Raw genomic sequence first — 27,027 nt, forward strand, 5'->3', positions numbered from 1 at the left:
AGGAAAAGCTAACAGCTTCTCTACCCACACCTTTGCATCACTATGGATTGAAGGTTTAAAGTGTAGAATCGTTTTGGCTACTCAGCAGGAATGTCAGTTGGGCCGCTATGTAGGAGAAAAAGCCCCTACCAAAAGTTTGCACTTGACCCAGAATGCTTTGCTCCTACTTTCAAACTCTGTGCCACCCAGAAAGGAAAATTAGTAGTGGTCACCTGCAAGTTTTACAAGTTGCCAGGCATTTGACTTCAGTGGTATCAAAAAGATAAAGATACGGAGTTATATTTAGTACCCAATTTGCTGGGATGGGGACGGGGAAAACTGGAGAAAGCTGGGTGGCGGTCTGGAGGATGCTTACCATGGAGTCTCTGCAGCAGGTCATTCTTGGGTAAAGAAATGACTTCCACAAATTCTAAACAGACAAAGTGCAAGTGAAAACAAAGCTAACGTCAAGAGCCTACCAAAACAACTCAAAATGTCTGCAGCCATCACCACTACAACAAACCGTACACACTCGGCCACGAGGAGTTGTGGAACATACCTCCATCCCCTGGAAATAAACAGAAGGAGAACCTTTCAGCAAGGCCTGGAGTGGTAACATGGGAAGACTTTTATGCAAGAGGCATCAACAAGGCTTTAAGAATTTCACAGAAACCCGGGTCTCTGCTAACTTAATTTATATACGTTGTCAGACTCGAGCAGTATGAAGTTACTGTTCTCCACATAATGTTAAGTGGCAACATTTAAAGCATATTCGATAAGATGTATATTTTTTATAGATATAATCTCCATATTGTGGTAAAATATACAGAACATATAAAAACTTTCCATTTTAACCGCTACAAAGGTACAATTCAGTGGCATTAAATAACATTCAGAACGGTGCGCAACCACCACCACCAGTATCCATCTCCAGAACTTTTCATACACCCAAGAGAAACTTGGGATCTACTCAACACGAATTCCCCATCCCTAAGTAGCCCTTACTCTACTGTCTTCCTCTTATCAGTCTGTCTATTCTGGGCACCTCAGATAAGTAGAATCACAGTATTTGCCCATCATGTTACCGCATGTTTCAGCGTGTGTGTGTGTTTGTGTGTATATTACATTTTGTGCATGTATCCATCTGCTGGCAGACACTTGGGCTGTTTCCAGAGGCTGCCATGAACACAGGCACACAAGTGTCTTGAGTCCCTGTTTCAGTTCTTCTGGGTGTAGACTTAGGAGCTGAAATGCCAGCTCATATAATAATTCTGTATCTAATATTCTGAGGAACTGCCATACTTTCCCACAGTGTGTTATATGTATTATGTGCAGTTCAAAAATTAAGAGTTATTTATTTATTTATTGGAGACAGGGTCTCACTCCGTTGCCCGGGCTGGAGTGCAGTGGCGCAGTGCCGTGATCTTGACTCACTGCAACCTCCGCCTCTTGGGTTCAAGGGGTTCTTGTGCCTCAGCCTCCCGAGTAGCTGGGACTTCAGGTGCGCACCAACACGCCCGGCTAATTTTTGTATTTTCAGTAGAGACGGGGTTTCGCCATGTTGGCCAGGCTGGTCTCGAGCTTCTGACCTCAAGTGATCTGCCCACCTCAGTCTTCCAAAGTGTTGGGATTACAGGCGTAAGCCACCGTGCCCGGCAAAAAAGACTTAAAATTAGTTGCAGTGGGATACTGGAACATAAATATGAACAACTGAAGAGGGTAAAAAATGAAAGAATGTCACGCGTACTGATTTACTGTGGTGCACCTATAAATACCCCCTTTAAAAGGACGGGAGACAACACGGAACTGACAGAGACATGAACAGCTTTTGAATCCAAAGTTGCTAAGGATATTATAGAGCGAAGAGAACTAGTGAATAAGCTGCTGCCCCTTAACAATTACTTAGGCCTTTTTTTTTTAAGAGAGACATGGTCTCATTCTGTCACAGAGTGGCGCCATCATAGCTCCTCCAACTCCTGGGCTTAAGTGATCCTCCTGCTTCACTGTCCAGGGCAGCTGGGGCTACAGGGGAACTGACGCCATTCTTACAATATACGTGAAGACGGAAACCAGGGTGATTTAAGTTTCTCACTGTTTACTATTTAAGCCTGCAGCTCATCTTACTAAGTGGGAATACACTTCATACAGAAAACAGGGAAATATGTCATTTAACATTTTTTTTTTTTTTTTTTTTTTTTACAAAGAAAGCATAAAGATCAATGAAGTGGCAAAAGAAAAATGCTAAAATACATGATTAGGAAGAGACAAGAATATTGACGAAGTCTGTTTGAAAGACCGATTCTGCCGGGCGCCGTGGCTCAAGCCTGTAATCTCAGCACTTGGGGAGGCCGAGGCGGGTGGATCACAAGGTCAGGAGATCGAGACCACAGTGAAACCCCGTCTCTACTAAAAATACAAAAAATTAGCCAGGCATGGTGGCGGGCGCCTGTAGTCCCAGCTACTCTTGAGGCTGAGGCAGGAGAATGGCGTGAACCTGGGAGGCGGAGCTTGCAGTGAATTGAGACCCCCCCCCTGCCCCCCGGCCGGGGTGAAAAAGAAAGACCCCTGCCAAAAAAAAAAAAAAAAAAAAAGAAAGACCGATTCTTTCTATGAAAGACTACATTCTTTTAATAAATCAAACTAGCAGCAAGTTCCAAGACACATAATGCAACCCGCACCACCTTCAACACAGCCGATGTGCACATACCTGGCTTTGGCTTCGGCCTGGCGTTTTCGGCATCATCTCCGTTAATGGTGACTGTCACGATGTGTAAGGTACAGTTTGACAAGCCTGGGTCCAAACAGACGGCTGTGGAAAGAAGGGACCGTCAGATGCATCAGTCCCTTTGGCATTTGTTTCACTATGGTCTTAGGAAGAAGATGCGTCTCGCAGCTCAGCATTGACATGGAGGTGATGCAGGAAAACCAGTTCTCACATTTGGTTGGCAGACCTGCAGGCTGCAAAGCATCTGGGCACGCTCTCTCTCCCCAGAGTGCCCCAGTCAAGCTTGCTAGGTCTGCGGGGTTAGATGGCACTGACAAGTTGTAAAATCCCTTCACCACATCAAGCTCAAAAAATCTTCCAGTGATGAGGGTAACACATGGATGAGGTGGGTGAGCAATAAAACTCAGGGTGTGGGAAATTCCAAAAGGCAATTTACTTGTTTTTTGCTCTTATTGCCCAGGATGGAGTACACCGGTGTGATCTCGGCTGACTGCAACCTCTGCCCTCTGGGTTCAAGTAATTCTCCTGCCTCAGTCTCCCGAGTAGCTGGGATCACAGGTGTGTGCCACCTGGCTAATTTTTGTATTTTTAGTAGAGATGGGTGGGCTTTACCATGTTGGCCAGGCTGGTCTCGAACTCCTGACCTCAGGTGATCCACCTGCCTTGGCCTCCCAAAGTGCTGGGAATACAGGCGTGACCCACCACACTCAACCAAAAGGCAATTTAATTTCATTAATTCTCCCCCAACTTCAGGCCCTTCTGGCTCCAGTTTCCTCCTGGGCGGGGAGATTCGCTTACACTCGGTGACCAGTCCTAATCTATGATTTCTTTTCAGTGAATTCTGAGCATAAAGAACACCCAAATAATCAATCCCTTCCCACACTAAGGAATCTATCGCTTGGTAAATTTTCAAGTAATACCAACCTGGAGAACATTCGGCAATGTCCCCTTTGTAGCCAGTTTCTTCCTCAAGCTCCCGGAGAGCAGCTGCTTCTGGGGTTTCACCGTCATCTATGAGACCTGTAAGTTCAAATCATTGGTATGATGGGAGCCGGAAATGCGGTTCTTTGAACCCCTCATTCTCCTTCTTCTTCTTCTTCTTTTTTTTTTTTTTGAGATGGTGTCTCGCTCTGTCGCCCAGGCTAGAGTGCAGTGGTGCGATCTCGGCTCACTGCAACCTCCGCCTGTCCAGGTTTAAGCAGTTCTCTGCCTCAGCCTCCGGAGTAGCTGGGATTACAGGCACCTACCACCATGCCCGGCTAAGTTTTTGTAATTTTAGTAGAGATGGGGTTTCACCATATTGGCGTCTCACCATATTGGCCAGGCTGGTCTTGAACTCCTGACATCGTGATCCACCCGCTCGGCCTCCCAAAGTGCTAGTATTACAAGTGTGAGCCACGGCGCCTGGCTGAACCCCTCATTCTTCTAACACAGCTGCTACTGCACTGCGTTAGAAGTATCAGAGCACTGTGAAAAGTGGTCTTACAGAGAAACCTGAGGATTGGAACTTTTTTTTTTTTTTTTTTTAAGATAGAGTCTCACTGTCACACAGGCCGGAGTGCAGTGGTGCAATCTTGGCTCACTGCAACCTCTGCCTCCCGGGTTAAAACGATTCTCCGGCCTCAGCCTCCCGAGTAGCTGGGACCACAGGTACACACCACCACGCCCGGCTAATTTTTGTACTTTTCGTAGAGGCTAATTTTGCATTTTTAGTCGCGCCATGTTGGCCAGGCTGCTTCCGAACTCCTGGCCTCAAGTGATTCACCCGCCTCAGCCTCCCAAAGTGCTGGGATTACAGGCTTAAGCCACCGTGCCCAGCTTGGAATTTTTATAGAAAAAAAAGGCAAAAGAATATAACTGAGCAGATGAATCAGGTTCTGATGGCATCACCCAGTCATCCTATTCAGACCCAGATCCTTCATGATCCTTCCTGACCATCTCCACGCTGCTCTGCACAGCACAGGAAGCATCTGTGAGATGTGACTTGGTGGTGGCCAACTGGCTTAGGCTTGGGAGCTTGCTGTGTGACTGCAGCACAGGAAGCCGGTTCATATTCTGCTTCCTTACATGTAGGATGCTGTCAGCATCACCTGTCTTATCTTCCTCCCAGTAAAACAGTGAGGCCCAGGAATGAAAGGCCAGAAAGGAGCAAACTGGTGGACGTCAGGGGACTCCCATGGCCACTGTGAGGAGTGAATAGAGAGGCCAAGGAAGAGGAAGGGAGCAGCAATGCAGACTCTTTTTTCCTGAAAGGCATTAAATATAATGAGGCTGATCACACCTGTAATCCCAACACTGGGAGGCTGAGGTGGGTGGATCACCTGAGGTCAGGGGTTTGAGACCAGCCTGGCCAACATGGTGAAACCCTGTCTCTACTAAAAAACAAAAAAACAGCCAGGTGTGCTGGTGCGCACCTGTAATCCAGCTACTCGGGAGGCTGAGGCAGGAGAATTGCTTGACCCTGTTAGGCGAAGGGTGCAGTGAGCTGAAATCGTGCCACTGCACTCCAGCTTGGGCAACAAAAGCGAAACTCCATCTCAAAAAAAATAAATAAATAAAAAATAAAAAGAAAAGAAAAACTCAGGCTGGGTGCAGTGGCTCACGCCTGTAATCCCAACACTTTGGGAGGCTGAGGCAGGAAGATCACTTGAGGCCAGGAGTTTGGGGCCAGCCAGGGCGACAAAGCAAAAGCCCATCTCTACACAAAATTTAAAAATTAGTCGAATGTGGTGATGCCCGCCTGCAGACCCAGCTACCCAGGAAGCCGAGGCAGGAAGATCACTTGAGCCCAGAAGGTCAAGGCTGCAGTAAGCTGTGACTGTACCATTGCACTCCAGCCTGGACAACAGAGCTACACATAATCTCAAAAAAGCCCGGGCGTGGCGGCTCACACCTGTCATCTCAGCACTTTGGGAAGCTGCAGTGGGCAGATCACTTGAGCCAAGGAATTTGAGATCAGCCTGGGCAACATGGCGAAACCCCATCTTTACAAAAAATACAAAAAATGAGGTGGAAGGATCACCTCAGCCTGGGGAGGTTGAGGCTGCAATGGGCTGTGATGGTGCCAGAGCACACCAGCCTCAGCAACAGAGACCCCATCTCAAAGAAAAAAATGTCAGAGAATAAATTATTAATGTTAATATTAAAAGTAATTAAATAGCCTGGCCAGGCGTGGTAGCTCAGGCCTGTAATTGCAGCACTTTGGGAGGCTGAGACCAGCCTGACCAACATGGAGAAACCCCATCTCTACTAAAAATACAAAATTAGCTGGGCGTGGTGGCACATGCCTGTAATCCCAGCTACTCAGGAGGCTGAGGCAGGAGAATCGCTTGAACCCGGGAGGTGGAGGTTATGGTGAGCCGAGATCCCGCCATTGCACTCCAGCCTGGGCAACAAGAGTGAAACTCTGTCTCAAAAAAAAAAAAAAAAAAAAAAGGCAATTAAATAGCCTTCAGTAAAATGGTGAGGAAATGAGAAAAATGATAGTTGTTAATCATATGTTACCACTGGCTGGACTTTTAAATTATAAAACCCTGGCTGGGTGCGGTAGTTTAGGCCTGTAATCCCAGCACTTTGAGAGGCCAAGGTGGGTGGATCACCTGAGGTCAGGAGTTTGAGACCAATCTGGCAAACATGATGAGAGCCCATCTCTACTCAATATACAAAGATTAGCCGGGCGTGGTGGCTCATGCCTATAATCCCAGCTACTAGGAAGCTGAGGCAAGAGAATCTCTTGAACCCGGGAGGTGGAGGCTGCAGTGAGCTGAGATTGTGCCACCGCACTGCAGCCTGGACAACAGAGCAGGACTCCGTCTCAAAAATAATAATAATAATAATGATAATATACCACTAATAACAAATAGATGAGATTTAATCTCTTTAGATGGGAATAATCCAGTAAGTCCTACAATAATATTGGGCAATAAATTCTTCAGAGTTTTAATTACCGTGCAATGGAAAAAAATATTCTAGCTGAGATGAAGAGTCTCCTTGGCCTGTTTCCACACAACAGAGCAAACTGTCTTCTCCATTTATATTTCTTGGAGTTAAGAGCCTGGCCTAGGCTGGGCATGGTGGCTCATGCCTGTAATCCCAACACTTTGCCGGGCCAAGGTGGGTGGATCATCTGAGGTCAGGAGTTTGAGACCAGCCTGGGCAACACAGTGAAACCCTGTCTCTACTACAAATACAAATATTACCCAGGTGTGGTGATGCACGCCTGTAATCCCAGCTACTCAGGAGGCTGAGGCAGGAGAATTGCTTGAACCCAGGAGGCGGAGGTTGCAGTGAGCCGAGATCACACCACTGCACTCCAGCCTGGGTGAGAGAGTGAGACTCCATCTCAAAAAAAGAAAAACACCACCACCACAAAAAGCCTGGCCTCCTTATCAATGGAGATTTCCTGTCAGGGCCGATGGCTAATGACAAACAATGAAATATGCTGAAAAGGGGAAGGGCAATTACTCAAAAGGCTGGAGATGGCCGGGTGCAGGGGCTCACGCCTGTAATCCCAGCACTTTGCGAGGTCAAGGCAGGCAGATCACGAGGTCAGGAGATCGAGACCATTCTGGCTAACACGGTGAAACCCCGTCTCTACTAAAAATACAAAAAAAATTAGCTGGGCGTGGTGGCGGGCGCCTGTAATCCCAGCTACTAGGGAGGCTGAGGCAGCAGAATCACTTGAACCCAGGAGGCGGAGGTTGCAGTGAGTTGAGATTGCGCCACCGCACTCCAGCCTGGGTGATAGATACAGCGCGACTCCGTCTCACAAAAAACAGAAAAAAGGCTGAAGGCAGCATTGCCAAGAGGAGGGTGGGATGGTGGGAGGTGGCCTTGTGTCACCTTCACGGGTTCAGAGGATTGTTGGGGTGTCCTGGGGGCCTTGCTACGAAATGGTTTAGTTTTACTTAAAACCACAAAGACAGATTAAAAACTGCAGAGCTGAGCTTTGCGATTCTCAGGCCGACATCCCTAAGAAGCAATTGGATGTTGAGTGACTCACCTGCAGGGAACTCTATGCAGTAGCCCCCCATTGGTGGTCGGAACTGTTTCACCAGAATGATACACTCATAGTGAAGCGTTCTCTGCAGCACGGGGATGACAGCGACACCTGTCACCAGGAAATGGAACCAAGGAAATCCCTAATGAGAGGTCAGCAATGCCAGCACATTGTTCAGCGCAAGCTAATGAAAACCCCAGACTTTAAGAAACTCTGCTTTAATCTACAATACTGGCAGTTAATCTTGGAAGCTATTTTAAAAATGTAATTAAAAATAATCACTTTTATGTTGTTTACACTTTCTTTTTTAAACAAAAAGCCTGTTTAATTGTCAGTTTCTTAAAACTAAAATCAGAACTAAAACGAAACACTTCCTACAGGCTCAAGGATGTAGGGTTGCCAACCACACCACACTTCCACAGAACCACTTCCCAGCATGTGGCAGCTCTACCACTGGTGAGGCCACAGCCGTCCCTGTGCTCCTGGGTCAACTTTGAGCAAGAAACCAAGTTAAGTTCCACTGTGTGCAATAAATGCTAGCAAGACTGACTTTCCAGTTCTAGAGTAAAAGACCTTTTCTCTCAAGTTATTTGGCCTTCATTAAAACATAAAACAAAAACGACTGGGTTTCAGAAAACACAAAGTGCCCAGCAGGGTCCCCTGGCTCCACATAGCTTCCCATCTGTGACGCCAGCAGCTGCAGCACAGCGATTGTTGGCTTCCAGCAAAAATGGAAACCAAAACCAAATGGAAAAATAAGAAAAGCCTAGTGTCCAACTTCCCCTTGACCAGAGTGATTCTCAGGACTGTTTGTGGGCTCTTTGCAGTCAAGGCATTCGTGCCTGGAGGGGAGGGTGAATGGAACAGGCTCTGCCCAATTAATTCTGTGTCCTCATCAACCTGTAAAGCAAGTGGTCCATAAGCATAGAAGTGTGCCAAGTAACTTTTCCAAACTAAAGGCTCCCACCTAGATCCTTCGAACGGGACACAAGGATTTCTAGAGTCGTAACACGTCTAGACACAGTGTGTGGCTTCAAACTATATTGATTTACATTTAGTTATAAACATAGAACAACTTCCCCTCAAAACACTGTTCTGAGCTTAGATAGCAGAAACCAGAAGTTACTTATAAAGAAAACTTAACTTAGTTACATGGTACGGCAAAAACTAACGGAGATTTAAAGACACAACATAATAGGAGTTAACTTGGTTCCACTGAAAACCCTCCTAGGATCACAAGTGCTAACTTCCTTTCTAAAGGGTTGGAAGAGGTTTGCACTCCTACCATCCGCAGTCTGTTCTTTCCTGGTTGTACGTTTCACTGATTCCCAAGTTCTGTTCAGGCAGAGAAGAAAAAAAAAGTCGTTAGTGCTAAAGAGGAGAATTTTCTTAGGTTTTCTGTGTACAACCAGAACGTCTTAAATTCAATGCATGCAAATGTACTCATGATATTGGTCAAGAAGACCACAGCAATAAAGGTCTGCATTAAAAAAGCCAATTCTGCTTTCCTATAGCTTCTGAAAATTCACAACGAAAACTCTTGCCACCCTACACCTCACCCTCTGGGTGCCCCAGAAACAGAAAGCCTGCTGCGCATGTGAGCTGCCGCTTTCTCAGAACATTTTAGTTTGGATCCTCTGTCTCTGGGCAAGGAGCACAGCCAGTGGTGGATTAATAAGCAGGTAATGCAAATGAAGCTGTAGGAAAAGACTCGCCCTGTCTCTTAGGAACAAAAGCTACTGTGGACAACGTGAACTACTGAGATTTTTCTATCATTTTGCTTTTTAAAGTATGTAACCTAAAATACACAATTTAAGAAGGAAGAACCTTCCCATTTATTCATGGAAGAATTAATAAATGTAGGCAAGTGCCCTACTTTGCATGTGTGAGATCTTATCTAGAAAAAGTGGGCTGAGTAACAGTACAGTCCTGCTCTCTCCTATGGCTTTATTCCTGGTGAGCTGTTGGTTTCTGACTGGTACCCAACTCAGTTTCTGGGTAGCGTCTGTTCTATTGTGGCTATTCTACTTTCTGGCCTTGGAACACGGGGCCCAGTTGCACAGGAAGCCCAGTTACTGAATCAATTATGCAGCTTAAAGGGGTGAGGCATAAAAGGACATTCCCCCTTCACTCTCTTCTCCCTACAGTAGAAAAGAGCAGTGGTAAGAGACCGGAGTGGAGAAGCAAACTATTTTAGGATCTCTTCTAAAGGAAGTGAGACATGTGGGTGGCTCCGGGGCTTGGGATAAAAAGGAGTTACCACCTGTATCTCAATAGTAAGAGTTCCAAGATACCCTCCTCGGAAGAACACTCCTACTCATGCTTTCTATCTGGCTGTCCTTAAAATTTGGACCTTGTCATATTTCCATTAAAATTGTTCAAATATTTAATCTGCTTTTTAAAAAACAAAACAAAAAGACTGTCTGGAAATTGTAGGTCTTTCAGCATTGTACCCAAATTCTGAAGGGCAAATATGTCGAAATGAACACAGGAAAATCAAACAGACTTCTATGACAACTCACAGCAGCCCAACATTCCTGTTAGTAGCAAGGAGCTGACCAACAAGCGATGCTGGTAAGTAAATCATACAGATTGCAAGAGATGAAACACCTTTTGGCATAGCTCTCTCTGCTGCCTCCTAAGGTTAGTCCTAAAGACTGAAGAAGACAGTGCTGGGAAAAGCACTGAAGGTCCCATCCCAAACACTAGGAATAAGGGAAACAGAAAGAGGAGCATCATTATCGTGGTTAAGGTGAAGGAAATAAGCAGTAATGAGCCGTAAATCACGAGCGATAAAACAAATGCATTGATAAGAAATCGTGAGACAAGACTGCCCCGTGAGAGCTCCAACAACTTCAGAGGGCCTGTGAGATGCACCCCTGGCTGGAAGTCAGCTCTTAGTCTCTGCCTGCCTACCAGCTGGGCCCAGAGCGCCAGCCTCCTGGAGACTCTCCTCTCCTTTGTAAAAAGCAGGAAGGAGTATGTTCTCTCCAAAACCTCTTCTAGCTTTAGGATTCTGCTTCCAGTGAGATCATCCTATTCCTAGCCTCCTTTGTTACAGGAAAGCCTGTTGGCCTTCCTCCCTCTAGTTCACCAACACGAGAGGCGGGAGGGTCACAGAGGTTGACTTCGGCACTGTCTTGAATGTCAGTAAAGACACACACCACTGGAATATTTTTATATTTCCAAAATCAACCCCACATCCCCTTTCATGAATGAGATGGTGGAACATAGGATTCTCTAGCTGCTATGTTCTCTCTTAGACTCGGTCCTCTATATCCATGGGTTCCACATTTGTGAATTCAACCAACCACAGATTGAAAATATTTCGGAAAAAAATTGCATCTATAATGAACATGTCCACGCTTTTTCTTGCGTTTATTCCCTAAGCAATAGAGTACAACAACTGTTTACACAGCATTTGCAATGTCTTAGGTGCTGTGATTTCTCTAGAGATGAAGTGCATGGGAGGATGTGCGTACGTTATAGGAAAATACACATTGAATATATGCAATTTCACACCAGGGACTTGAGCATCCGTGGATTTTGGTATCTACAGGGGGGTCCTGGAACTAACCCCGACAGACACCAAGCGACAGCTGGACAGGTTGAGAATTCCTTACCTGAAATTGAGGGGCTGCAAGTGTTTCAGCGTTTGGTTTTTCAGATTTTGAAATATTTGCCTTACCCTCTGGGTCTTATGCAAGCCTTTTTGACATTTTCAACAGTACCTTTACCCCACAGAGCAGAAAATAAGCAAAAGGACCCCACAGTGAGTCATGCACGTGGGTCTCAGCCCCGTGGGGCGTGCTGCGGGGAAACCGCTGCTGGGGCGTTCGGCCTGCACACCTGCCATTTCATGACCCTCTGCGGGCGTGCCTGCGGAGGGAAGCTGCTGTGTGCGTGCAAAGGATATATCGGGCTGGGTGTGGTGGCTCATGCCTGAAACCCCAGCACTTTGGGAGGCCAAGGTAAGAGGACTGCTTGAATTCAGGGGTTCGAGACCAGTCTGGACAACAGAGTGAGACTCTGTCACTACTAAAAAAAAAAAAAATTAAATAAATTTAAAAAATAAAGCATATGGCCGGAGGCAGTAGCTCATGCCTGTAGTCCTAGCACTTTGGGAGGCCAAGGTGGGTGGATCACCTGAGGTCAGGAGTTTGAGACCATCCTGGCCAACAACCGTCTCTACTAAAAATACAAAAATTAGCCAGGCGTGGTGGCGCACACCTCTAGTCCCAGCTACTCGAGTGGCTGAGACAGGAGAATCGCTTGAACCAGGGAGGCAGAGGTTGCAGTGAGCTGAGACCACACCACCGCACTGTAGCCCGGGCAACAGAGCAAGACTATGTCTCAGAAAAAAATGAATAAAAAATAAAAGAAGGATATAGCAGAGCTGAAGGGGAGGGTCCCTTTTCCCCCGGGGGACACTGAATGCCTGTGCTGTATGCCTGTGTTTTGACTGCAGTCTGTCACATGCAGTCGGGTGTGGAATTCTCCACCTGGGGCATCATTTGGCACTGAAAAGGTTTTGAATTTTGCAGATTTTTGAATTTCAGATTTTCAGATTAGGGCTGCTCAATCTGTACACACAGGCTTTTATATCCGGTCAGAGATAACACATCCTATAACTTATACATCGTGGCACACTGGAAAGTACAAAGATTCATTCTTCAAAGGGTGACATTCTGGTATGAGATATTAGTGCTTTACGTAAGTCCTCTTCAGAGGCCAGGAAGAAAAACCTATGTATGCAAGAATGGACCTGACTATGCTATAAATATGGTAGTTTGGTGGATTTTACAGCCTACTCCCAATCTACTGAAACAGATATTCTGGAAGTAAGACTTCGTCATATTTTCAGAAAAGTCCCCATGTGATTCTGATGTACACCTGATTAGGAAATGCAGGAAGGGCAGAAGACCAGTCAGGCGAAGAGACGAGCTGGTGCGAACACATCTTTTTTTTTTTTTGAGACGGAGTCTCACTCTGTCGCCCAGGCTGGAGTGCAGTGGTGCGATCTCGGCTCACTGCAACCATTACCTCCTGGGCTCAAGCAATTCTCCTGTCTCAGCCCCCCGAGTAGCTGGGACTACAGGTATGTGCCACCATGTCTGGCTAATTTTTGCATTTTTAGTAGAGATGGGGGTTTCACCATGTGGCCAGGCTGGTCTCGAACTCCTGACCTCAAGTGATCCACCTACCTTGGCCTCCCAAAGTGCTGGGATTATAGGCGTGAGCCACTGCGCCTGGCCTCAAACACATGTTTAGACTCATTAGAGTTGAGGGCTATGTTTTGTGTTATAAACTTAATTTGATAGGAAAAAGAGAACCAAACTGTATCACTATACATTGGGTTCCAACCTCTCTATAGTTTCACAAATAAAAATACATTTGAACATATGGTGCTCCCTAAGATTTGGGCCTTGCCACATTTCTGTATTGGGTTTGGGCCCTACTTATTTCATACATTTAGTTTTCCATATCAAACTCACTTGGCATTTTAAGTGAAGAGTTACAGTCTTTCATGGTCGATGGATCATACTGTGCTTAGCTTTCTTACTGCTGGTTTTAATTCAACAGTGCTATCTATCTCTTAGTATGTTCCCCACAGCTGTCCTACAAAAGGCCTTCTCAAGGGCTTTGCTAGTTTAGTAGGCAGATATCATCAGAGTTGTTTACTGGCAAGTCCACGTATTTGCATCTTGATGATCTATTTCATCACAAGGAAACCATGTACTCTTATTGGATCACTTTGCAAATGGAGTTTTCATATTGATGGATTTGTATCATGTGATCTGGTTACTAAATTTCGTTCTCATTCTGTTGTGCTCCTTTTTATATTTCACTAAGTAAAAAATTTATTTTCACACTATTTTCTTCTGAGAGTTTACCGTATCAAAAGATTACTATGCAAAAATCTGGAAAGTAGAAGAAAAAGGGTTAACCACATAGCTTTTTTCTCATTGTGCTACAGTTTTCCTTCCGGCTTTTTCTTACACATGTTTGGCAGAGTTTGAAAAGCATATACACACTTTGCTACTTTGTTATCAACTTAGGAAGTTTTCCCATATTGCTAGGTTGTCTTCAGAATCTGCTTTTTAGACAGCTGCAGAGATTTTACCAAGGCAATACGCTATAATTTTACCAAGGCAATACACTATAACAACTCATTTCCTATTTTTAAGATATCTAGGTTGCTTTCAGTTTTTCTGTCTTTTAAATTTTTGGTGAACATTTTCTATATATAAATTTAATTCTGAATACTAATTTACTTAATACTTTCTTTTGCTGTTGGTTATTTTTTTTTTTTGAGGTAGAGTCTCAGTCTGTCTCCCAGGCTGGAGTGCAGTGGTGCGATCTCAGCTCACTGCAACTTCCACCTCCCGGGTTCAAGCAATTCTCCTGCCTCAGCCTCCCAAGTAGCTGGGATTACAGGTGTATGCTACCACGCCCAGCTAATTTTTGTATTTTTAGTAGAGATGGGGTTTTGCCATGCTCTCTAGGCTGGTCTTGAACTCCTGACCTCAGGCAATTCGCACCCCTGCTTGGTCTCCCAAAGTGCTGGGATTACAGGTGTGAGCCACTATACCTGGCCCTTAACACTTTGTTAAAACTGGGATTACTAGGTCAAAGGGTACAGTATTTTTAGGGCTATTGATACATATTATGAAATAGGGTGTACAAAATGTTTTTTCCTGATTTGCATTTCCATGAGGCAGGCACATACCTCAAAATTAGCAATGTTGTTGTTTTCTCTTTATTTCTTCTAATTTAGAAATTAAAAACTGATTCTACTAGAAGGAAGCAACAGGCACTGTTAACTATTCTGTCGCCTTATCAGCTTCAATTAGGTTTGGCCCAAAAGTTTTAGGTCTATACTTGTCTACTTAGGGAGAATGGTATTAAAATACTTTTCTGATTAGTTATTGTAACACATTTACAACCCAATTTTATTCAGCAATTATAAATGATCCAAACATCCTAACACTGGAAAAACAGCTAAATTAGATTATTTATTTAAAACTGTTTACAAAAAAGAAAACATCAAAGTTTATGTAAAACACTCAACGGATAACTTGAGAACCCAAATAATGGACATTTTATAAGAAAAAAAAAGTTTACCTAGTTTTACCAGTAGGATCCATGTACGTTGTTTTTTCAAGCTTGACCCATTTTCCTTCTGAAATTAACTAAAAGGATATCAGATAATAAGTTGGGAAACCTTCAAACCAAGTTGTTTTTATCTAAAAGGTTTTTTCTTTCACATTTCCTCTGTCCTTCCCCAGACTCCCAATAACCATGTTTCCTTCCCAATAACTTGCGGGCATGTTTTTCAGTTCAGAGTAGGTAGGTATTCAGGGTTGTTTTTTTCAAAGGGCCTTTCTGCTTCTTTTTGAGATTTCTTGGGGTTAGTAGTAACAGGTGAAAAGAAATGACAGTCTAAAAACTCCTGGGAGTTGGTGGCGGGGGTGGGGCATGGAGGTAACCGGAAGGGAGCACACAGGGTGAGGGTCTCCTGGGACGCTCTTGATGGTCTGTCTCCTGACCTGGGTGCATACAACACAGGTGAGTTTAGTATGTAGAAACGGCCATCTCTAGACACTAGTATTTTCCTGTCAGTGATGACACAGGAAGGCGGACTGTGGTGAAACAAGGTCCGGGATTGGATCTCCTATCATGACACACGGGTTTCCCACCCAACCGCAGACGGACACCCCAGGTTCGTTCTGCCTAGACATTGGGGAGTTATGGTGTTGAAGACTAACTTACCTATGGCACTATACTGAACTGAGAGGAGGGCGCCACTGCGTATAAAGCAGGAGCCTTTTTCCTACTACCCTATCTTTCACTTCTTGCCAGCAGCAACCTAATAATTTTCAGCAGATCTGTTCACAGACAACATGGAAAGATTTTAAATCAAAAGGAATTCCAGAAAGGTGTCAAGATCAGAGTTCCAAGATGAAGGATTTAAAATTTATCCACTGCAATGGTTCCTGCAGGAAAAGACTTTTAAAGCTAAATTGAGTAACACACAGACATACATTGGTTCTAGAACTCATTGGAATTTAGACTACAATTAACAACGGAGGTTTTTATCGTTCTTAAACACTCATCTGGAGACCATAAACAGCCAAGTTGTGACAACTACATATGAAATATCTAAGTCCTCAAATGCATATATTCTTTCTTCTTCTATCTAGGGAAACACAGTAAGGATTAAGAATTTTTCTGTTAAGAGCCCAAATCTACCTAGAGTCTCAATTTCACTAATACACAGACACACTACTCCTCCCACACAAGAGCAAAATGTGCCCGAGCCCAAAAAAAGGAGTAGGAAAAATCTTCATGACCTTCTTCAAGAATGAAAAACCACCATTTGTAACAACAAATAGCCTATATATTTCTATTAAACTCAGATTTATGTGGGGGAAGGAAAGGAAAATGAAAACCAAGTTATACCTCCTCTGAAATAATATATTGTTTGCCATTCTGAGAAGACTGCATTGGTTCTTGGCTCTCCATTTTCAAACCAGTCTTTATAGCCCTCAGGTGAGAAGTTCACCCTGCAAGATAATGAGATTTGTTTAGGCTAAAATTATTTTTCTGAATTAAACATTAGTCCCCAGGCCACTAGTCAAAGTACTTAAATAGCAAAAAATTCATCTACCATCAACGCTGCCTGTCTCAGTATCTGAGGGAACTGCCACAGGTGGAACTGTGAACAGGGAGGTCCAGGGATAAGGCAGGAAGTGACAGTAGGGACTACTGGGACAGTCACACTCAGCCACACCAGCCAAGTTCCTGCTGTGCCTGTTCTAGGCACTCAGAGGTCAACATTCTTCATCAGATTTTTTTTCTTTTTTTTTTTTGAGAGTCTCTGTCGCCCAGGCTAGAGTGCAGTGGCACGATCTCAGCTTATTGCAACCTCTGCCTCCTGGGTTCAAGCGATTCTCGAGCCTCAGCTAGAGTAGCTGGGACTACAGGCGTAGGTCACCATGCCTGGATAATTTTTATATTTTTAGTAGAGATGGGGTTTCACCACGTTGGCCATGCTGGTCTCGACCTCCTGACCTCAAGTGATCTGCCCTCCTTGGCCTCCCAAAGTGCTGGGATTACAGGCGTGAGGCACGGCGCCCAGCCTGATTTTTCTGACTCCGAATCTTAAATTCTTTCCAAGGGAAGACAGCAGAAAGATTATTTATCACTCTCCATGTCCACCTCTCAGTCTTTTATCTATCCTTTACACCTAACTTTACTTATTTTTTGAGATGTAAGGTCTCATTCTGCTGTACAGGTTGGAGTGCAGTGGTGAAATCATGGCTCACTGTAGCCTCTACCTCTCAAGCTCAAGTGCTCCTTGCATCTCAGCCTCCTGAGTAGCTGGGATTACAGGTACATGCTACCACAGCAACTAATTTTTTAAACTGTTGGTAGAGGTGGGGTCTCACTATGTTTTGCAGGCTGGTCTCAGACTCCTGGGCTCAAGCGATCCTCCTCCCGCCTCGGTGTCCCAGAGTGCTGGGATTACAGGCATGAGCCACTGTCCTCACCTCCCCAGTTACTTTTAAGTTTCAGCAGGTATGAAAGTCATAGTTGCAGAGAAAGAATCGGGTAGTACTACAAGTTCTGTTACGAATAGAGCAGGCCCTTATCCCATTTATTGTATATTATTATTTCCTCTTTCTTTATTCCTTCATTTTTGGACCCTGCCTGTCCAAAGGTCAAAGTCTTTTTTTGTTACCCACATGGTTGATAATTCAGCTGTATATAGAATTATAGGCCCAAAGCCAATTTTCTATGAAACTGGACGGCATTGCTTAGTTGTCTTGCTTCTGATGCTGCTGTTGAGAAGTCCAAAGCTATTCTTATTCTTCATCTTTTTGCCATGTCATCTGTTTTCCTCCTCTGGAAGCTTGTAGTTAGTCACACTTTCATGTTCATGTTATTGTACTGGGAGGTCAAGTGGGTCCTTTCCATCTGGAAACTTCTTACTATGCTTCTTTACAGGGAATTTTTCTTGAATGACTTCACTGTTAATTTCCTCCCCTGTGTTTTCTTTGTTGTTTCTTTTGAGAACTGTTACTTAGACCAGGCACAGTGGCTCACATCTGTAATCCTAGCCCTTTGGGAGGCGAAGAGTCTGAGACCAGCCTGGGTAACGTCGGGCATGGTGGTAGACACCTGTAGTCCCAGCTACTCAGGAAGCTAAGGCAGGAGGGTCACTCGGACCCAGGAGTTTAGGGTTGCAGTGAGCCGAGATCACACCACTGCCCTCTTATGTTCCACAGTTCTCTAACCTATGCCACCTAACTTCAGCTTCAAGGAATACAGCCCACCCAGCATCAACTCTCTTCCCAACTGTCTTAGAAGAAAAAGTGAGTCTGCTCTTTGTTTCTTCTAGGATTCAAAGTAATCATACTACCCATCTGATCTTCAATGTGTACCCGAGACAGCAAGCTTCCCTATCCTAAAATTCAATCAATAACAAACAAACTGTATGGATAGCCATCAAGTGCCTTTACAAATCAAGTATCTGACTGATTATCACAGGTAACCTGGCTGAGTCCCCTGTGGCCAACCTGTGAAAGGTGAGATGACGCGTTAGAAGAGTGGCAGTGAGGCCGGGCACGGTGGCTCACGCCTCACACCTGTAATCAGAGCACTTTGGGAGGCCAAGGCAGGTGGATCACGAGGTCAAGAGATGGAGACCATCCTGGCCAACACGGTGAAACCATCTCTACTAAAAATATAAGATTAGCTGGGCGTGATAGGGCGCACCTGTAGCCCCAGGTACTGGGAAGGCTGAGGGAGGGGAATGGCTTGAACCTGGGAGGCAGAGGTTGCAGTGAGCTGAGATCACACCACTGCACTCCAGGCTGGTGACAGAGTGAGACTCTGTCTGGAAAAAAAAAAAAAAGAAAAAAAAAAAGTGGGGGTGAGTGGGACAGTCAAAGATCCCCTCCCCGCTGGACCTCACTTTCTAGTTAGAAAAAAGGAGAAACAGTGAAAGAGAACAAAAATTTATGTCAAGTGACTCAGCGTTTCATGAGAAAATTAAAAAGGATGAGAAGTGTGGGGAAGATGGAAAGAGTAATCTATATGGAGTGATCAGGCAAGGCCTGTTGAATTTGGTGACTTCAGAATGGAGACCTGAAGGTAATAAGGAAGTAAGCCACGTAGAAGTTTAAATATTTAGAGACAGTCATTTAGCATATTGAAACCTGCAGCCCTACTAAGAAAACAGGCACTTTTTCCTTTGAAAGTACCATGGATGATAATTTATTAGGTAAACTTTTTTTTTTTTTTTTTGAGATGGAGTTTCGCTCTTGTCGCCTAGGCTGGAGTGCAATGGCGTGATCTTGGCTCACTGCAACCTCTGCCTCCCAGATTCAAGCGATTCTCCTGCCTCAGCCTCCCGAGTAGCTGGGATTACAGGCTCCCACCACTGTGCCCGGCTGATTTTTACATTTTTAGTAGAGATGGGATTTCGCCATGTTGGGCAGGCTGGCCTCGAACTCCTGACCTCAGGTGATCCGCCCGCCTTGGCCTCCCAAAGTGCTGGGATTACAAGCGTGAGCCACTGCGCCTGGCCACTAATAAAGAGTATTTCTTTGGAATGCATCAGCCTCAAAGGGAAACGGTATTGTGCAGCAATCCACGGATTCTGTAATGACAAAAATGTGCAAATTCAAAAGTATATTCTTTACTATGAGATTCCCAAACATTTCAGAAGGACTATAAAAGTACCTCAGAAATTTTAAGAAACAGAAAAGGAATCTTGTTTTTAGCACCATTTCAAAAGCAGAAGCAAAACACTGCCAGTCAGGGGCTAGTCACTACCAGCAACACGCTGCAGAAAGAAGGAGAAATGAGGTTTAAATCCCATGCTTCGTATGCCAGCGTCTCCACCACTGCAACGGAGTTTGCCTTAACGGACTCAACGCTACTTCAAGATTTAAAAGCAAACTTTGATATACATTTTATCCACTTCATTAGTTAGAATTTAAGGTCATTTGCATATTGCCAATATGTGTATGGTATGAAAAATATACATGTACATGATGTTGAGTGTTCTACAATTTCACTTATGATTGTCCTTAGTCTTTAAAGTCACAAGCTGTTTTAATTCTCATAAATCGTTTTAACTCAGTTCAGTTTGAGCACTGAAGGTCTAGATGTGTTGGATGTGCAATTCTCCTGAGCACACACACAAAAAAACCCATTAATGAGGGGAAATGCTCTAAGATTTTTAGACACCTTGCGCAATGGCAGGCAGAAGTCTCTAACTAGCTTTGAGAGCACCAGCAGTGGAAACGTCTGTGTATATACTCAGTGCACACTGACCACTATGCTTGTCCTTGAGCACTTTACAGTTTAGCAAGTACATCTGGGGCAAAGACCTGCCTCATAGACCCACTATACCATGGTGTTTTAAAGGAGGGACACACACATCCACTTGGGAGGCAGTGAGGAAAATGATAAAGCCTTTTTTTTTTTTCTTCAGACAGAGTCTCGATGCAACACCCAGGCTGGAGTACAATGGCGCAATCTCGGCTCACAGCAACCTCCACCTCCCGGGTTCAATCAATTCTCCTGCCTCGGCCACCCGAACAGCTGGGATTACAGGCCCGTGCCACCACGCCTGGCTGATTTTTGTATTTTTAGCAGAGACAGGGTTTCACCATATTGGCCAGGTTGGTTTCGAACTCCTGACCTCAAGTGATCCACCCGCCTCGGCCTCCCAAAGCACTGGGATTACAAGGGTGAGCCACTGCACCCAGGCAAGATTTTTAAAAGACAGTTTGATGTGAAGACATGGCTTAGAGACCAAGAGTGCAGGGAAAGCATTCCAACTAGAAGATACCCATGAACAAAGGCAGAGACACCGGGGAAAGGGGGAGAAATTCTGAGTGTATGGCAAGCCCTGTGGTTCTCAAGCTCCTCCTCCACCTCCTCCTTTAAAAAACAAAGGAAAAGCTGGGTGCGGTGGCTCACGCCTGTAATCCCAGCACTTTGGGAGGCCGAGGCAGGCAGATCACGTGGTCAGGAGATCAAGACCATCTGGCTAACACAGTGAAACCCCACCTCTACTAAAAATACAAAAATTAGCTGGGTGCGGTGGCAGGCGCCCATAGTCCCAGCTACTCAGGAGGCTGAGGCAGGAGAATGGCTTGAACCCAGGAGGTGGAGCTTGCAGTGAGCCGAGATCTGCCACTGCACCACTCCAGCCCGGGCGAGACTTGGTCTCAAAACAAAAACAAAAACAACAACAAAGGGAAAACCACCACTACCAAAACTCCCAAAACAGCTCCGCACACAACGATGGTGATTTGCGAGCACATTTCTAAGGCCGTACACAGATTTGATTGGATCTCTGCCCCCAAAACTGCCGGCCAACAAAGCACACAAAGCTAACTGGCATGGCACAAATTACTGTTGTGATATGAGGCAGTTTTGGGGGCCATTGCCATGCATTGTATGTGCCTATAGTCCCGGCTACTCGTAGAGGCTGAGGTGGGAGGATCGCTTGAGCTCAGGAATTCGAGATGACCCTAGGAAACATAGTGAGACCCCATGTAAAAAACAAACAAAGAAAACACCAAATAAACTAATTTTGGGGTTAGGCAGCAAGTACAGCCCTCTACTGAAAGGGAGGAAGTGATTAATTTTTCACCAACTTCAGTATGCCAGTATTAGTAACAACAGCTGCATAAAAAGTTAAGTGGGATTTTAGATTCCAGAAGTTAAACTATGAACTCAAAAGTCTGGTTGTGCAGTTGGCACTGAGGCTCATTATTCAATCACCGTACCTGAATCCCTGCCATCTGCTGAGGCTGCAAAGTGAAGCAAAAAATCCTAACAAGAAATTATATGTTGGCTAGTCTCTCCCTGATAAAGATGAATATTGTTAGTATCAACAATACTCAACCAAATACAAGATGCAGGAGCCCACATCATAAGCAGAACTCCTGATTGACAAAGAGGGTCGTCAGGCAGTTGGAACAGTGTAATAATTGAACAGAGAAATCAACAAGGCACTCTGAAAGAAATTAAGTGGGAAGCTGAGGCAGGAGAATCAGTTAAACCAGGGAGGCGGAGTTTGCAGTGAGCCGAGATCATGCCACTGCATTCTAGCACAGTGACAGAGTGAGAGTCTGTCTCCAAAAAAAACCAAAACAACAATAACAAAAAAAAAAAAAAAAAAGAAATTAAGTGGAAGACAGAATTAATTTCTTTTTGCAGTAATAACTTACTTTATGATTGTCTTGTTAAAGTCAAGCATCAAATTGGGGATGTCTAAAGTGGCAATCTACATTCTGGCAGAAAAATTACAAAGAAAAGTCACTTGATTGAGAAGGAACAAAGAATCAAATAATTTGTAGTTATATTTAATAATTTTGGTCATAGTTAAAATTTTTTAAATTATATTTTTAAAAGATAATATTCTGGCCGGGCTCGGTGGCTCATGCTGTAATCCCAGCACTTTGGGAGGCCAAGGCGGGTGCATCACTTGAGGTCAGGAGTTCGAGACTGACCAACATAGTGAACCCCCCACCCCGCCCCCCGTCTCTGCTAAAAATACAAAAAATTAGCTGGGTGAGGTGGCACACGCCAGTAGTCCCGCTACTCGGCGGAATGAGGCATGAGAAAAGCCTGAACCCAGCAGGCAGCGGTTGCAGTGAGCCAAGACTGCACCACTGCATTCCAGCCTGGGCGACAGAGCGAGACTCTGTCTCAAGAAAAAAAAGGATAATATTCTGATGTATCCTTCTTTTGTGCCATTTGCAGTAAAAAAAAAATTTGGGTACCCACAATTGAATTCACTTATGGGTTTTTTTTTTGTTTGTTTTTGCATTCTCTTCAGGTGTGGCAGTGGGGTGGGCAGGGAGGAATTAACGTTTACTGAAATTATGCCACTTGGTGATATCCAGCAATCATTTACCAGGTGGTTTATAATCTTCACGTTTAATTCTGGTTGAGCAACAGTGAACTGACTGTAATGACCCTTGGGAAGGTGAATTGGTTACAGATGTATAGTAATGAGACTGTAAAGAACCACTTATAATAGTCCAGGCAGGACATAACAGGTCTGGAGTAGAGTGGTAGCAGTGGCAAGGTGACATTTAATTTCCATGAAGATGGTTTTAAGGGAGACTGGGACATCGGAAGAAAAAAGGGGTGATGCAGGGCTCAAATCTGTACACACTATGTTTGAGATGATGGCAGACATCCAGGTGAAGAAAACCGGCAGACAGGTGAAAATATTAATCTAGGATGATTAGTCATGCCATGGATTCAGAGAAGGAAATGTGGTTTTTCATTATTTCATTAGGAATTGCACAATAAATCTCCTCCTCCATAATCACATGATTACTGAATTTTCAGCATGCAGGAGGAAAAGCAACTATTTCCACTGTCGAAAGGTTTTATTGGAGAAACTTGATGAATACAATGACTTCATGGCTTAGTGAAGACAACAACAGTGGTTAAAATACACTGAACGCTTATCTAGCTGTATCCATTCAAAGTATTTGAGCATCTCCTACTTATAATGTCAGTTTATCTGATGCTAGTTAAATGTGTAACAAGTTACTTAAAACCAACTGTAATACTAAAAAGTCACTGAACACACTTCTAAAGTATACAGCCTGAATAAAAGGTATTTATAAAAACTCCTTCCCTGTAGTATCTATATATTTAAGCTTACAAACTTAGCTGCTTTTCTACACACAACTGCAATTCTATATTAAAGCTTTGCAACTGCCTTAACCTCTACACTCTTTTTTTTTTTTTTTTTTTTTCTGAGACGGAGTCTTGCCCTGTTGCCAGGCTGGAGTGCAGCGGCACGATCTCGGCTCATCGCAACCTCCGCCTCCCGGATTCAAGCGATTGTCCTGCTTCAGCCTCCCGACTAGCTGGGACTACAGGCATGCGCCAACACGCCCGGCTAATTTTCGTAATTTTAGTAGGGACGGGGTTTCGCCATGTTGGCCAGGCTGGACAAACTCCTAACCTCAGGTGATGCACCCGCCTCGGCCTCCCAGAGTGCTGGGATTACAGGCATGAGGCACCGCAACCGGCCTATGCTCAAATGTTTCTTGGGCTGTTAAAGTACTGCTCCTCGCAGAAGGGCTGTGTTCCTGGGATCTGTTTTCTTCCGTACATTTATTCCTATCTTCATTAGAAAACATCTGACCTAAATAAATTCCCCAATGATGCTGACATCTCCTTCCGCTGCAATTTTTTACTTTCTAAGTCAAATCAAAACAATTATTTGAGCGACCGCTCCTGCCTGCCATTAAGTCTTTCTGCCACCACCCTCCAGACATATATACAATATTGCTTCTCTCCCTCAAAATAGAAAGGACTGCATAATTCCGGATCAAGGCATAAATGAACCATTACTGTCCAACCCCCACCAACATACTCTGCAATATTATAATCTATTTACCTCTGCTTTGAAAATGTTATTCTTTAAAGCACTGCTTCCAACTAGCCACTTAGCCAGTAACATTTTTGAGAAAAACAAAACAAAACCTAAAACAATGTATATATTCCTGGGGGGAAGAGTTTCTAACTCAAAATACGCAGAGAATTCTGTTTATTATTCTAAGGAATACCCTTCTCAAGAGGCCTGCAGTCTGTGGGGCTGTTTCTAATTTAAAACTAAGTGGACCAGGAAGAATGTACATTTAAGGAGATATCTTTAGACAGATGCCTCGCGCAAGCCTAAAGCTCGTAGGGTAAGCGACACAACTAGGGGTTAAAAGCGGCTGGTTGGTAGGCCGGGCGCGGTGGCTCACGCCTGTAAGCCCAGCACTTTGGGAGGCTAAGGCGGGCAGATCACCTAAGGTCAGGAGTTCGAGACCAGCCTGGCAAATATGGCGAAGCCCCATCTCTACTAAAAATACAAAAATCAGCCGGCGTGGAGGCGCGCGCGCTCTCAGCTACTCGAGAGGCTAAGGCAGGAGAATCACTTGACCCCGGGAGGCGGAGGTTGCAGTGAGCCGAGATTGCGCCGCTACACTCCAGCCTGGGCACAGAGTGAGACTCCGTCTCAAATAAATAAATAAAAGCAGCTGGTTACTTCTCATTCTCTTTAACGAAACGAACAAAACTGAACTTTGCTGGGTGACAGGAGTGAAGCAAAGGAAAAAAGAAGGACAGTACAAGTTCGATTCGAATTCTTCCAGTCTTATGATTCGATCACTGGCAGGAATACTGATAAAAATCTGCGTTTTTTCCAGGTTGATAACTTTTGCGAGGCCAGACTAAACGAATTCAACGCTCCAAGGAGACAAGTCTCCTTTTTTCTCCACTTTCTCAAATTTACCTCTCGCCTTTTTCCTCCCAAAGTCGAACCCCCCAGGATCGTACAGGCGGTATTCCCTCTGCCAAGCATTCTACTCCTCTGCAGATGCTGCAACCTTTACACTGGAACCAACACTTAGCTGTGGTGTTCCCCGCTTTCTTTACTCGGAGTAGCCCAGGCTCCTCCGCTCCAATCCCCAGTTTCCCTCTTGGGCGCCTGGACGCGTGCCCAGCCGCAGCCTGGGAGACACCGCGCGGCTGCACGCACCATGCAGATGTGCTCCCTCAGCCCTTCTACTTCTCCTCCCCAAAGAGATTTTGTGCTGTGACTGGCCTGCCCCGGTTACTTACTCCAAGATGTAGGGGTGAAGAACGGAAGAGGACGAAATAACTAGCTGGAGACAGCAGTGTCAGCCGATGCCGGTGCCACGGTTCGAGACACCGGCGCCTCTCGCGGTGCTAACAGGATGGGCGCGCGCCCTCCTCCCGGCATCCGTAGAACCCCCGCCTTTGACCTAGCTTCAGGTGATTACTTTCCGGGTCAGCGTGTGTCTAGGGCAAAGACGGAGTTGTAAACTTCTTAAAATTCCTCTCTCAACAATTCAGTAATTCCTCTTTCGAGACTAAAGCTCTTTTTGTGTGCGTGTGTGTCAAGCGTATGCCCTGGGATTCTCCTTCTCCGCTTCCCTTTCTCGGTGTTCCGTCTTGCTTTAGGGACCGGAAGAGTCCTTGAACCAAAATAGCTCGGCGGGCACTTCCGGGGCCGGAGCCCAGGGTTCCGGGAGGGTGCAGGCAAGAGAGGGAAAGGCAGCGGCGGCGGCAGCTGGAGAATGAAGAAGGAGCATGTGTTGCACTGCCAGTTCTCCGCGTGGTACCCGCTCTTCCGAGGCGTTACCATCAAGAGGTGAGATGGGAGGGGGTTCGCCCGGCCTACCGGCCAAAGGGAACTGCGACTTGTGAGCGAATCTTAGTGCCATCCAAAAAAATGCAGGCCTTTAGCGACTGCATGGGAGGGAGTGTGTCGAGAGGGAAGTAGGTAAGCAGTTGTCTGCGTCCTGTTGCAAGCCAGCGAGTGTGCTGGCTAGGAGGGTCAGTTGTGGTTTCAGTGAGGGTCGGAGGCGGGAGGAGTAGTGGATTAACGTAGTTTAGGCTTGGGAGTTCACCACCACTACTTTTAGAATGGCCCCAGGCGCAAGGTGATCACTGCCCAAGGCCACCCGGTGGCTTCATTGCTTTTCGCCACCTCCCCAGAGGTTGGAGATTGGGAAGGTGAAAGGATACGTAGTTACAGTTAGATACGAGAACAAGTACATAGATTTGTTGTATAGCATGGAGACTATAATGACGATATACGTATAGTATTCTTGAAAAACGGAGAGTGGATGTTAGTGTTCTCATCACAAAAATAACTCTGTTAGGCAATGCATTTGTTAGTTAGCTACATTTAACCATTCCACAATGTATAAATACTTCAAAGCATCACGGAGGCAGCAAGTATTAATATATACAATTTCGTTTCTCAGTTTTTTTAAAGGTGTTTATAGAAAATCTGGGGTTTGCACTTACTGATTTTCTGAGCCAACATTTCAGTAATTGCTGATTCATTATATAATGATTTCATTCAATGAAGATTGGATATGTACTTGAAAATATGTAATAGGCTCAGAATGGTCAGTTAAAACGTGTAAGAAAAGTTTCAGGTTCTTAAATAGTATTGGAATGTCTGGTAGAACCTTGGATTCATTGTACTTAACAATTTCGTTTGTTAGCTTTGTGAGAGTAAAGTACTTAGAAAGGCTTATTTGTAATCAGCCAATAGACATATTAAAAAAGAAAATTGAGTAGTTTATAAATATAGTTTAAATTTTTAAAGAGACTTTTAAGTTACAAAGTTTCACTTGAAATTGGTTAAAATTTAGTAGATTTTCAAACATAATAAGGTTTGTTAGATGAAATTGAAAGCCTGAGGAAGAACCAGATTTTTTTTTTTTTTTTTTTTTTTTTTTTT

General features: G+C 44.7%; 2 protein-coding genes across 5 annotated transcripts in view; one reads left to right on the forward strand and one right to left on the reverse strand.

The window, feature by feature from the left end:
- Window positions 1-25,731, reverse strand: part of NUDT5 (nudix hydrolase 5) — a 28,484-nt gene extending 2,753 nt beyond the window's left edge. Inside the window, exons 1-10 of one of the 3 annotated variants that reach the window (XM_017886674.1) lie at window positions 25,371-25,459; window positions 19,231-19,371; window positions 16,167-16,270; window positions 14,829-14,896; window positions 8,989-9,038; window positions 7,707-7,814; window positions 3,629-3,724; window positions 2,687-2,788; window positions 539-547; window positions 356-409 (exon numbers count right to left, since the gene is read on the reverse strand). In XM_017886674.1, coding sequence (XP_017742163.1) covers window positions 356-409; window positions 539-547; window positions 2,687-2,788; window positions 3,629-3,724; window positions 7,707-7,814; window positions 8,989-9,038; window positions 14,829-14,896; window positions 16,167-16,229 — 550 coding nt within the window. In that variant the 5' untranslated portion in view covers window positions 16,230-16,270; window positions 19,231-19,371; window positions 25,371-25,459. Of the gene's footprint in view, window positions 1-355; window positions 410-538; window positions 548-2,686; window positions 2,789-3,628; window positions 3,725-7,706; window positions 7,815-8,988; window positions 9,039-10,313; window positions 11,635-14,828; window positions 14,897-16,166; window positions 16,271-19,230; window positions 19,372-25,370 lie in introns of those variants that run through there. The other 2 variants (XM_017886673.1, XM_017886675.1) reach the window with 2 other exon arrangements.
- The window catches only part of CDC123 (cell division cycle 123), a 54,847-nt gene continuing 53,382 nt past the window's right edge, over window positions 25,563-27,027 (forward strand). Inside the window, exon 1 of one of the 2 annotated variants that reach the window (XM_017886670.1) lies at window positions 25,563-25,923. In XM_017886670.1, the coding sequence (XP_017742159.1) occupies window positions 25,850-25,923 (74 nt within the window). In that variant the 5' untranslated portion in view covers window positions 25,563-25,849. The remainder of the gene's footprint in view (window positions 25,924-27,027) is intronic. The other variant, XM_017886671.1, reaches the window with a different exon arrangement.

This window comes from Rhinopithecus bieti, unplaced genomic scaffold, assembly GCF_001698545.2.
Source record: "Rhinopithecus bieti isolate Rb0 unplaced genomic scaffold, ASM169854v2 scaffold_13900, whole genome shotgun sequence".
Classification (NCBI taxonomy): Eukaryota; Metazoa; Chordata; class Mammalia; order Primates; family Cercopithecidae; genus Rhinopithecus; species Rhinopithecus bieti.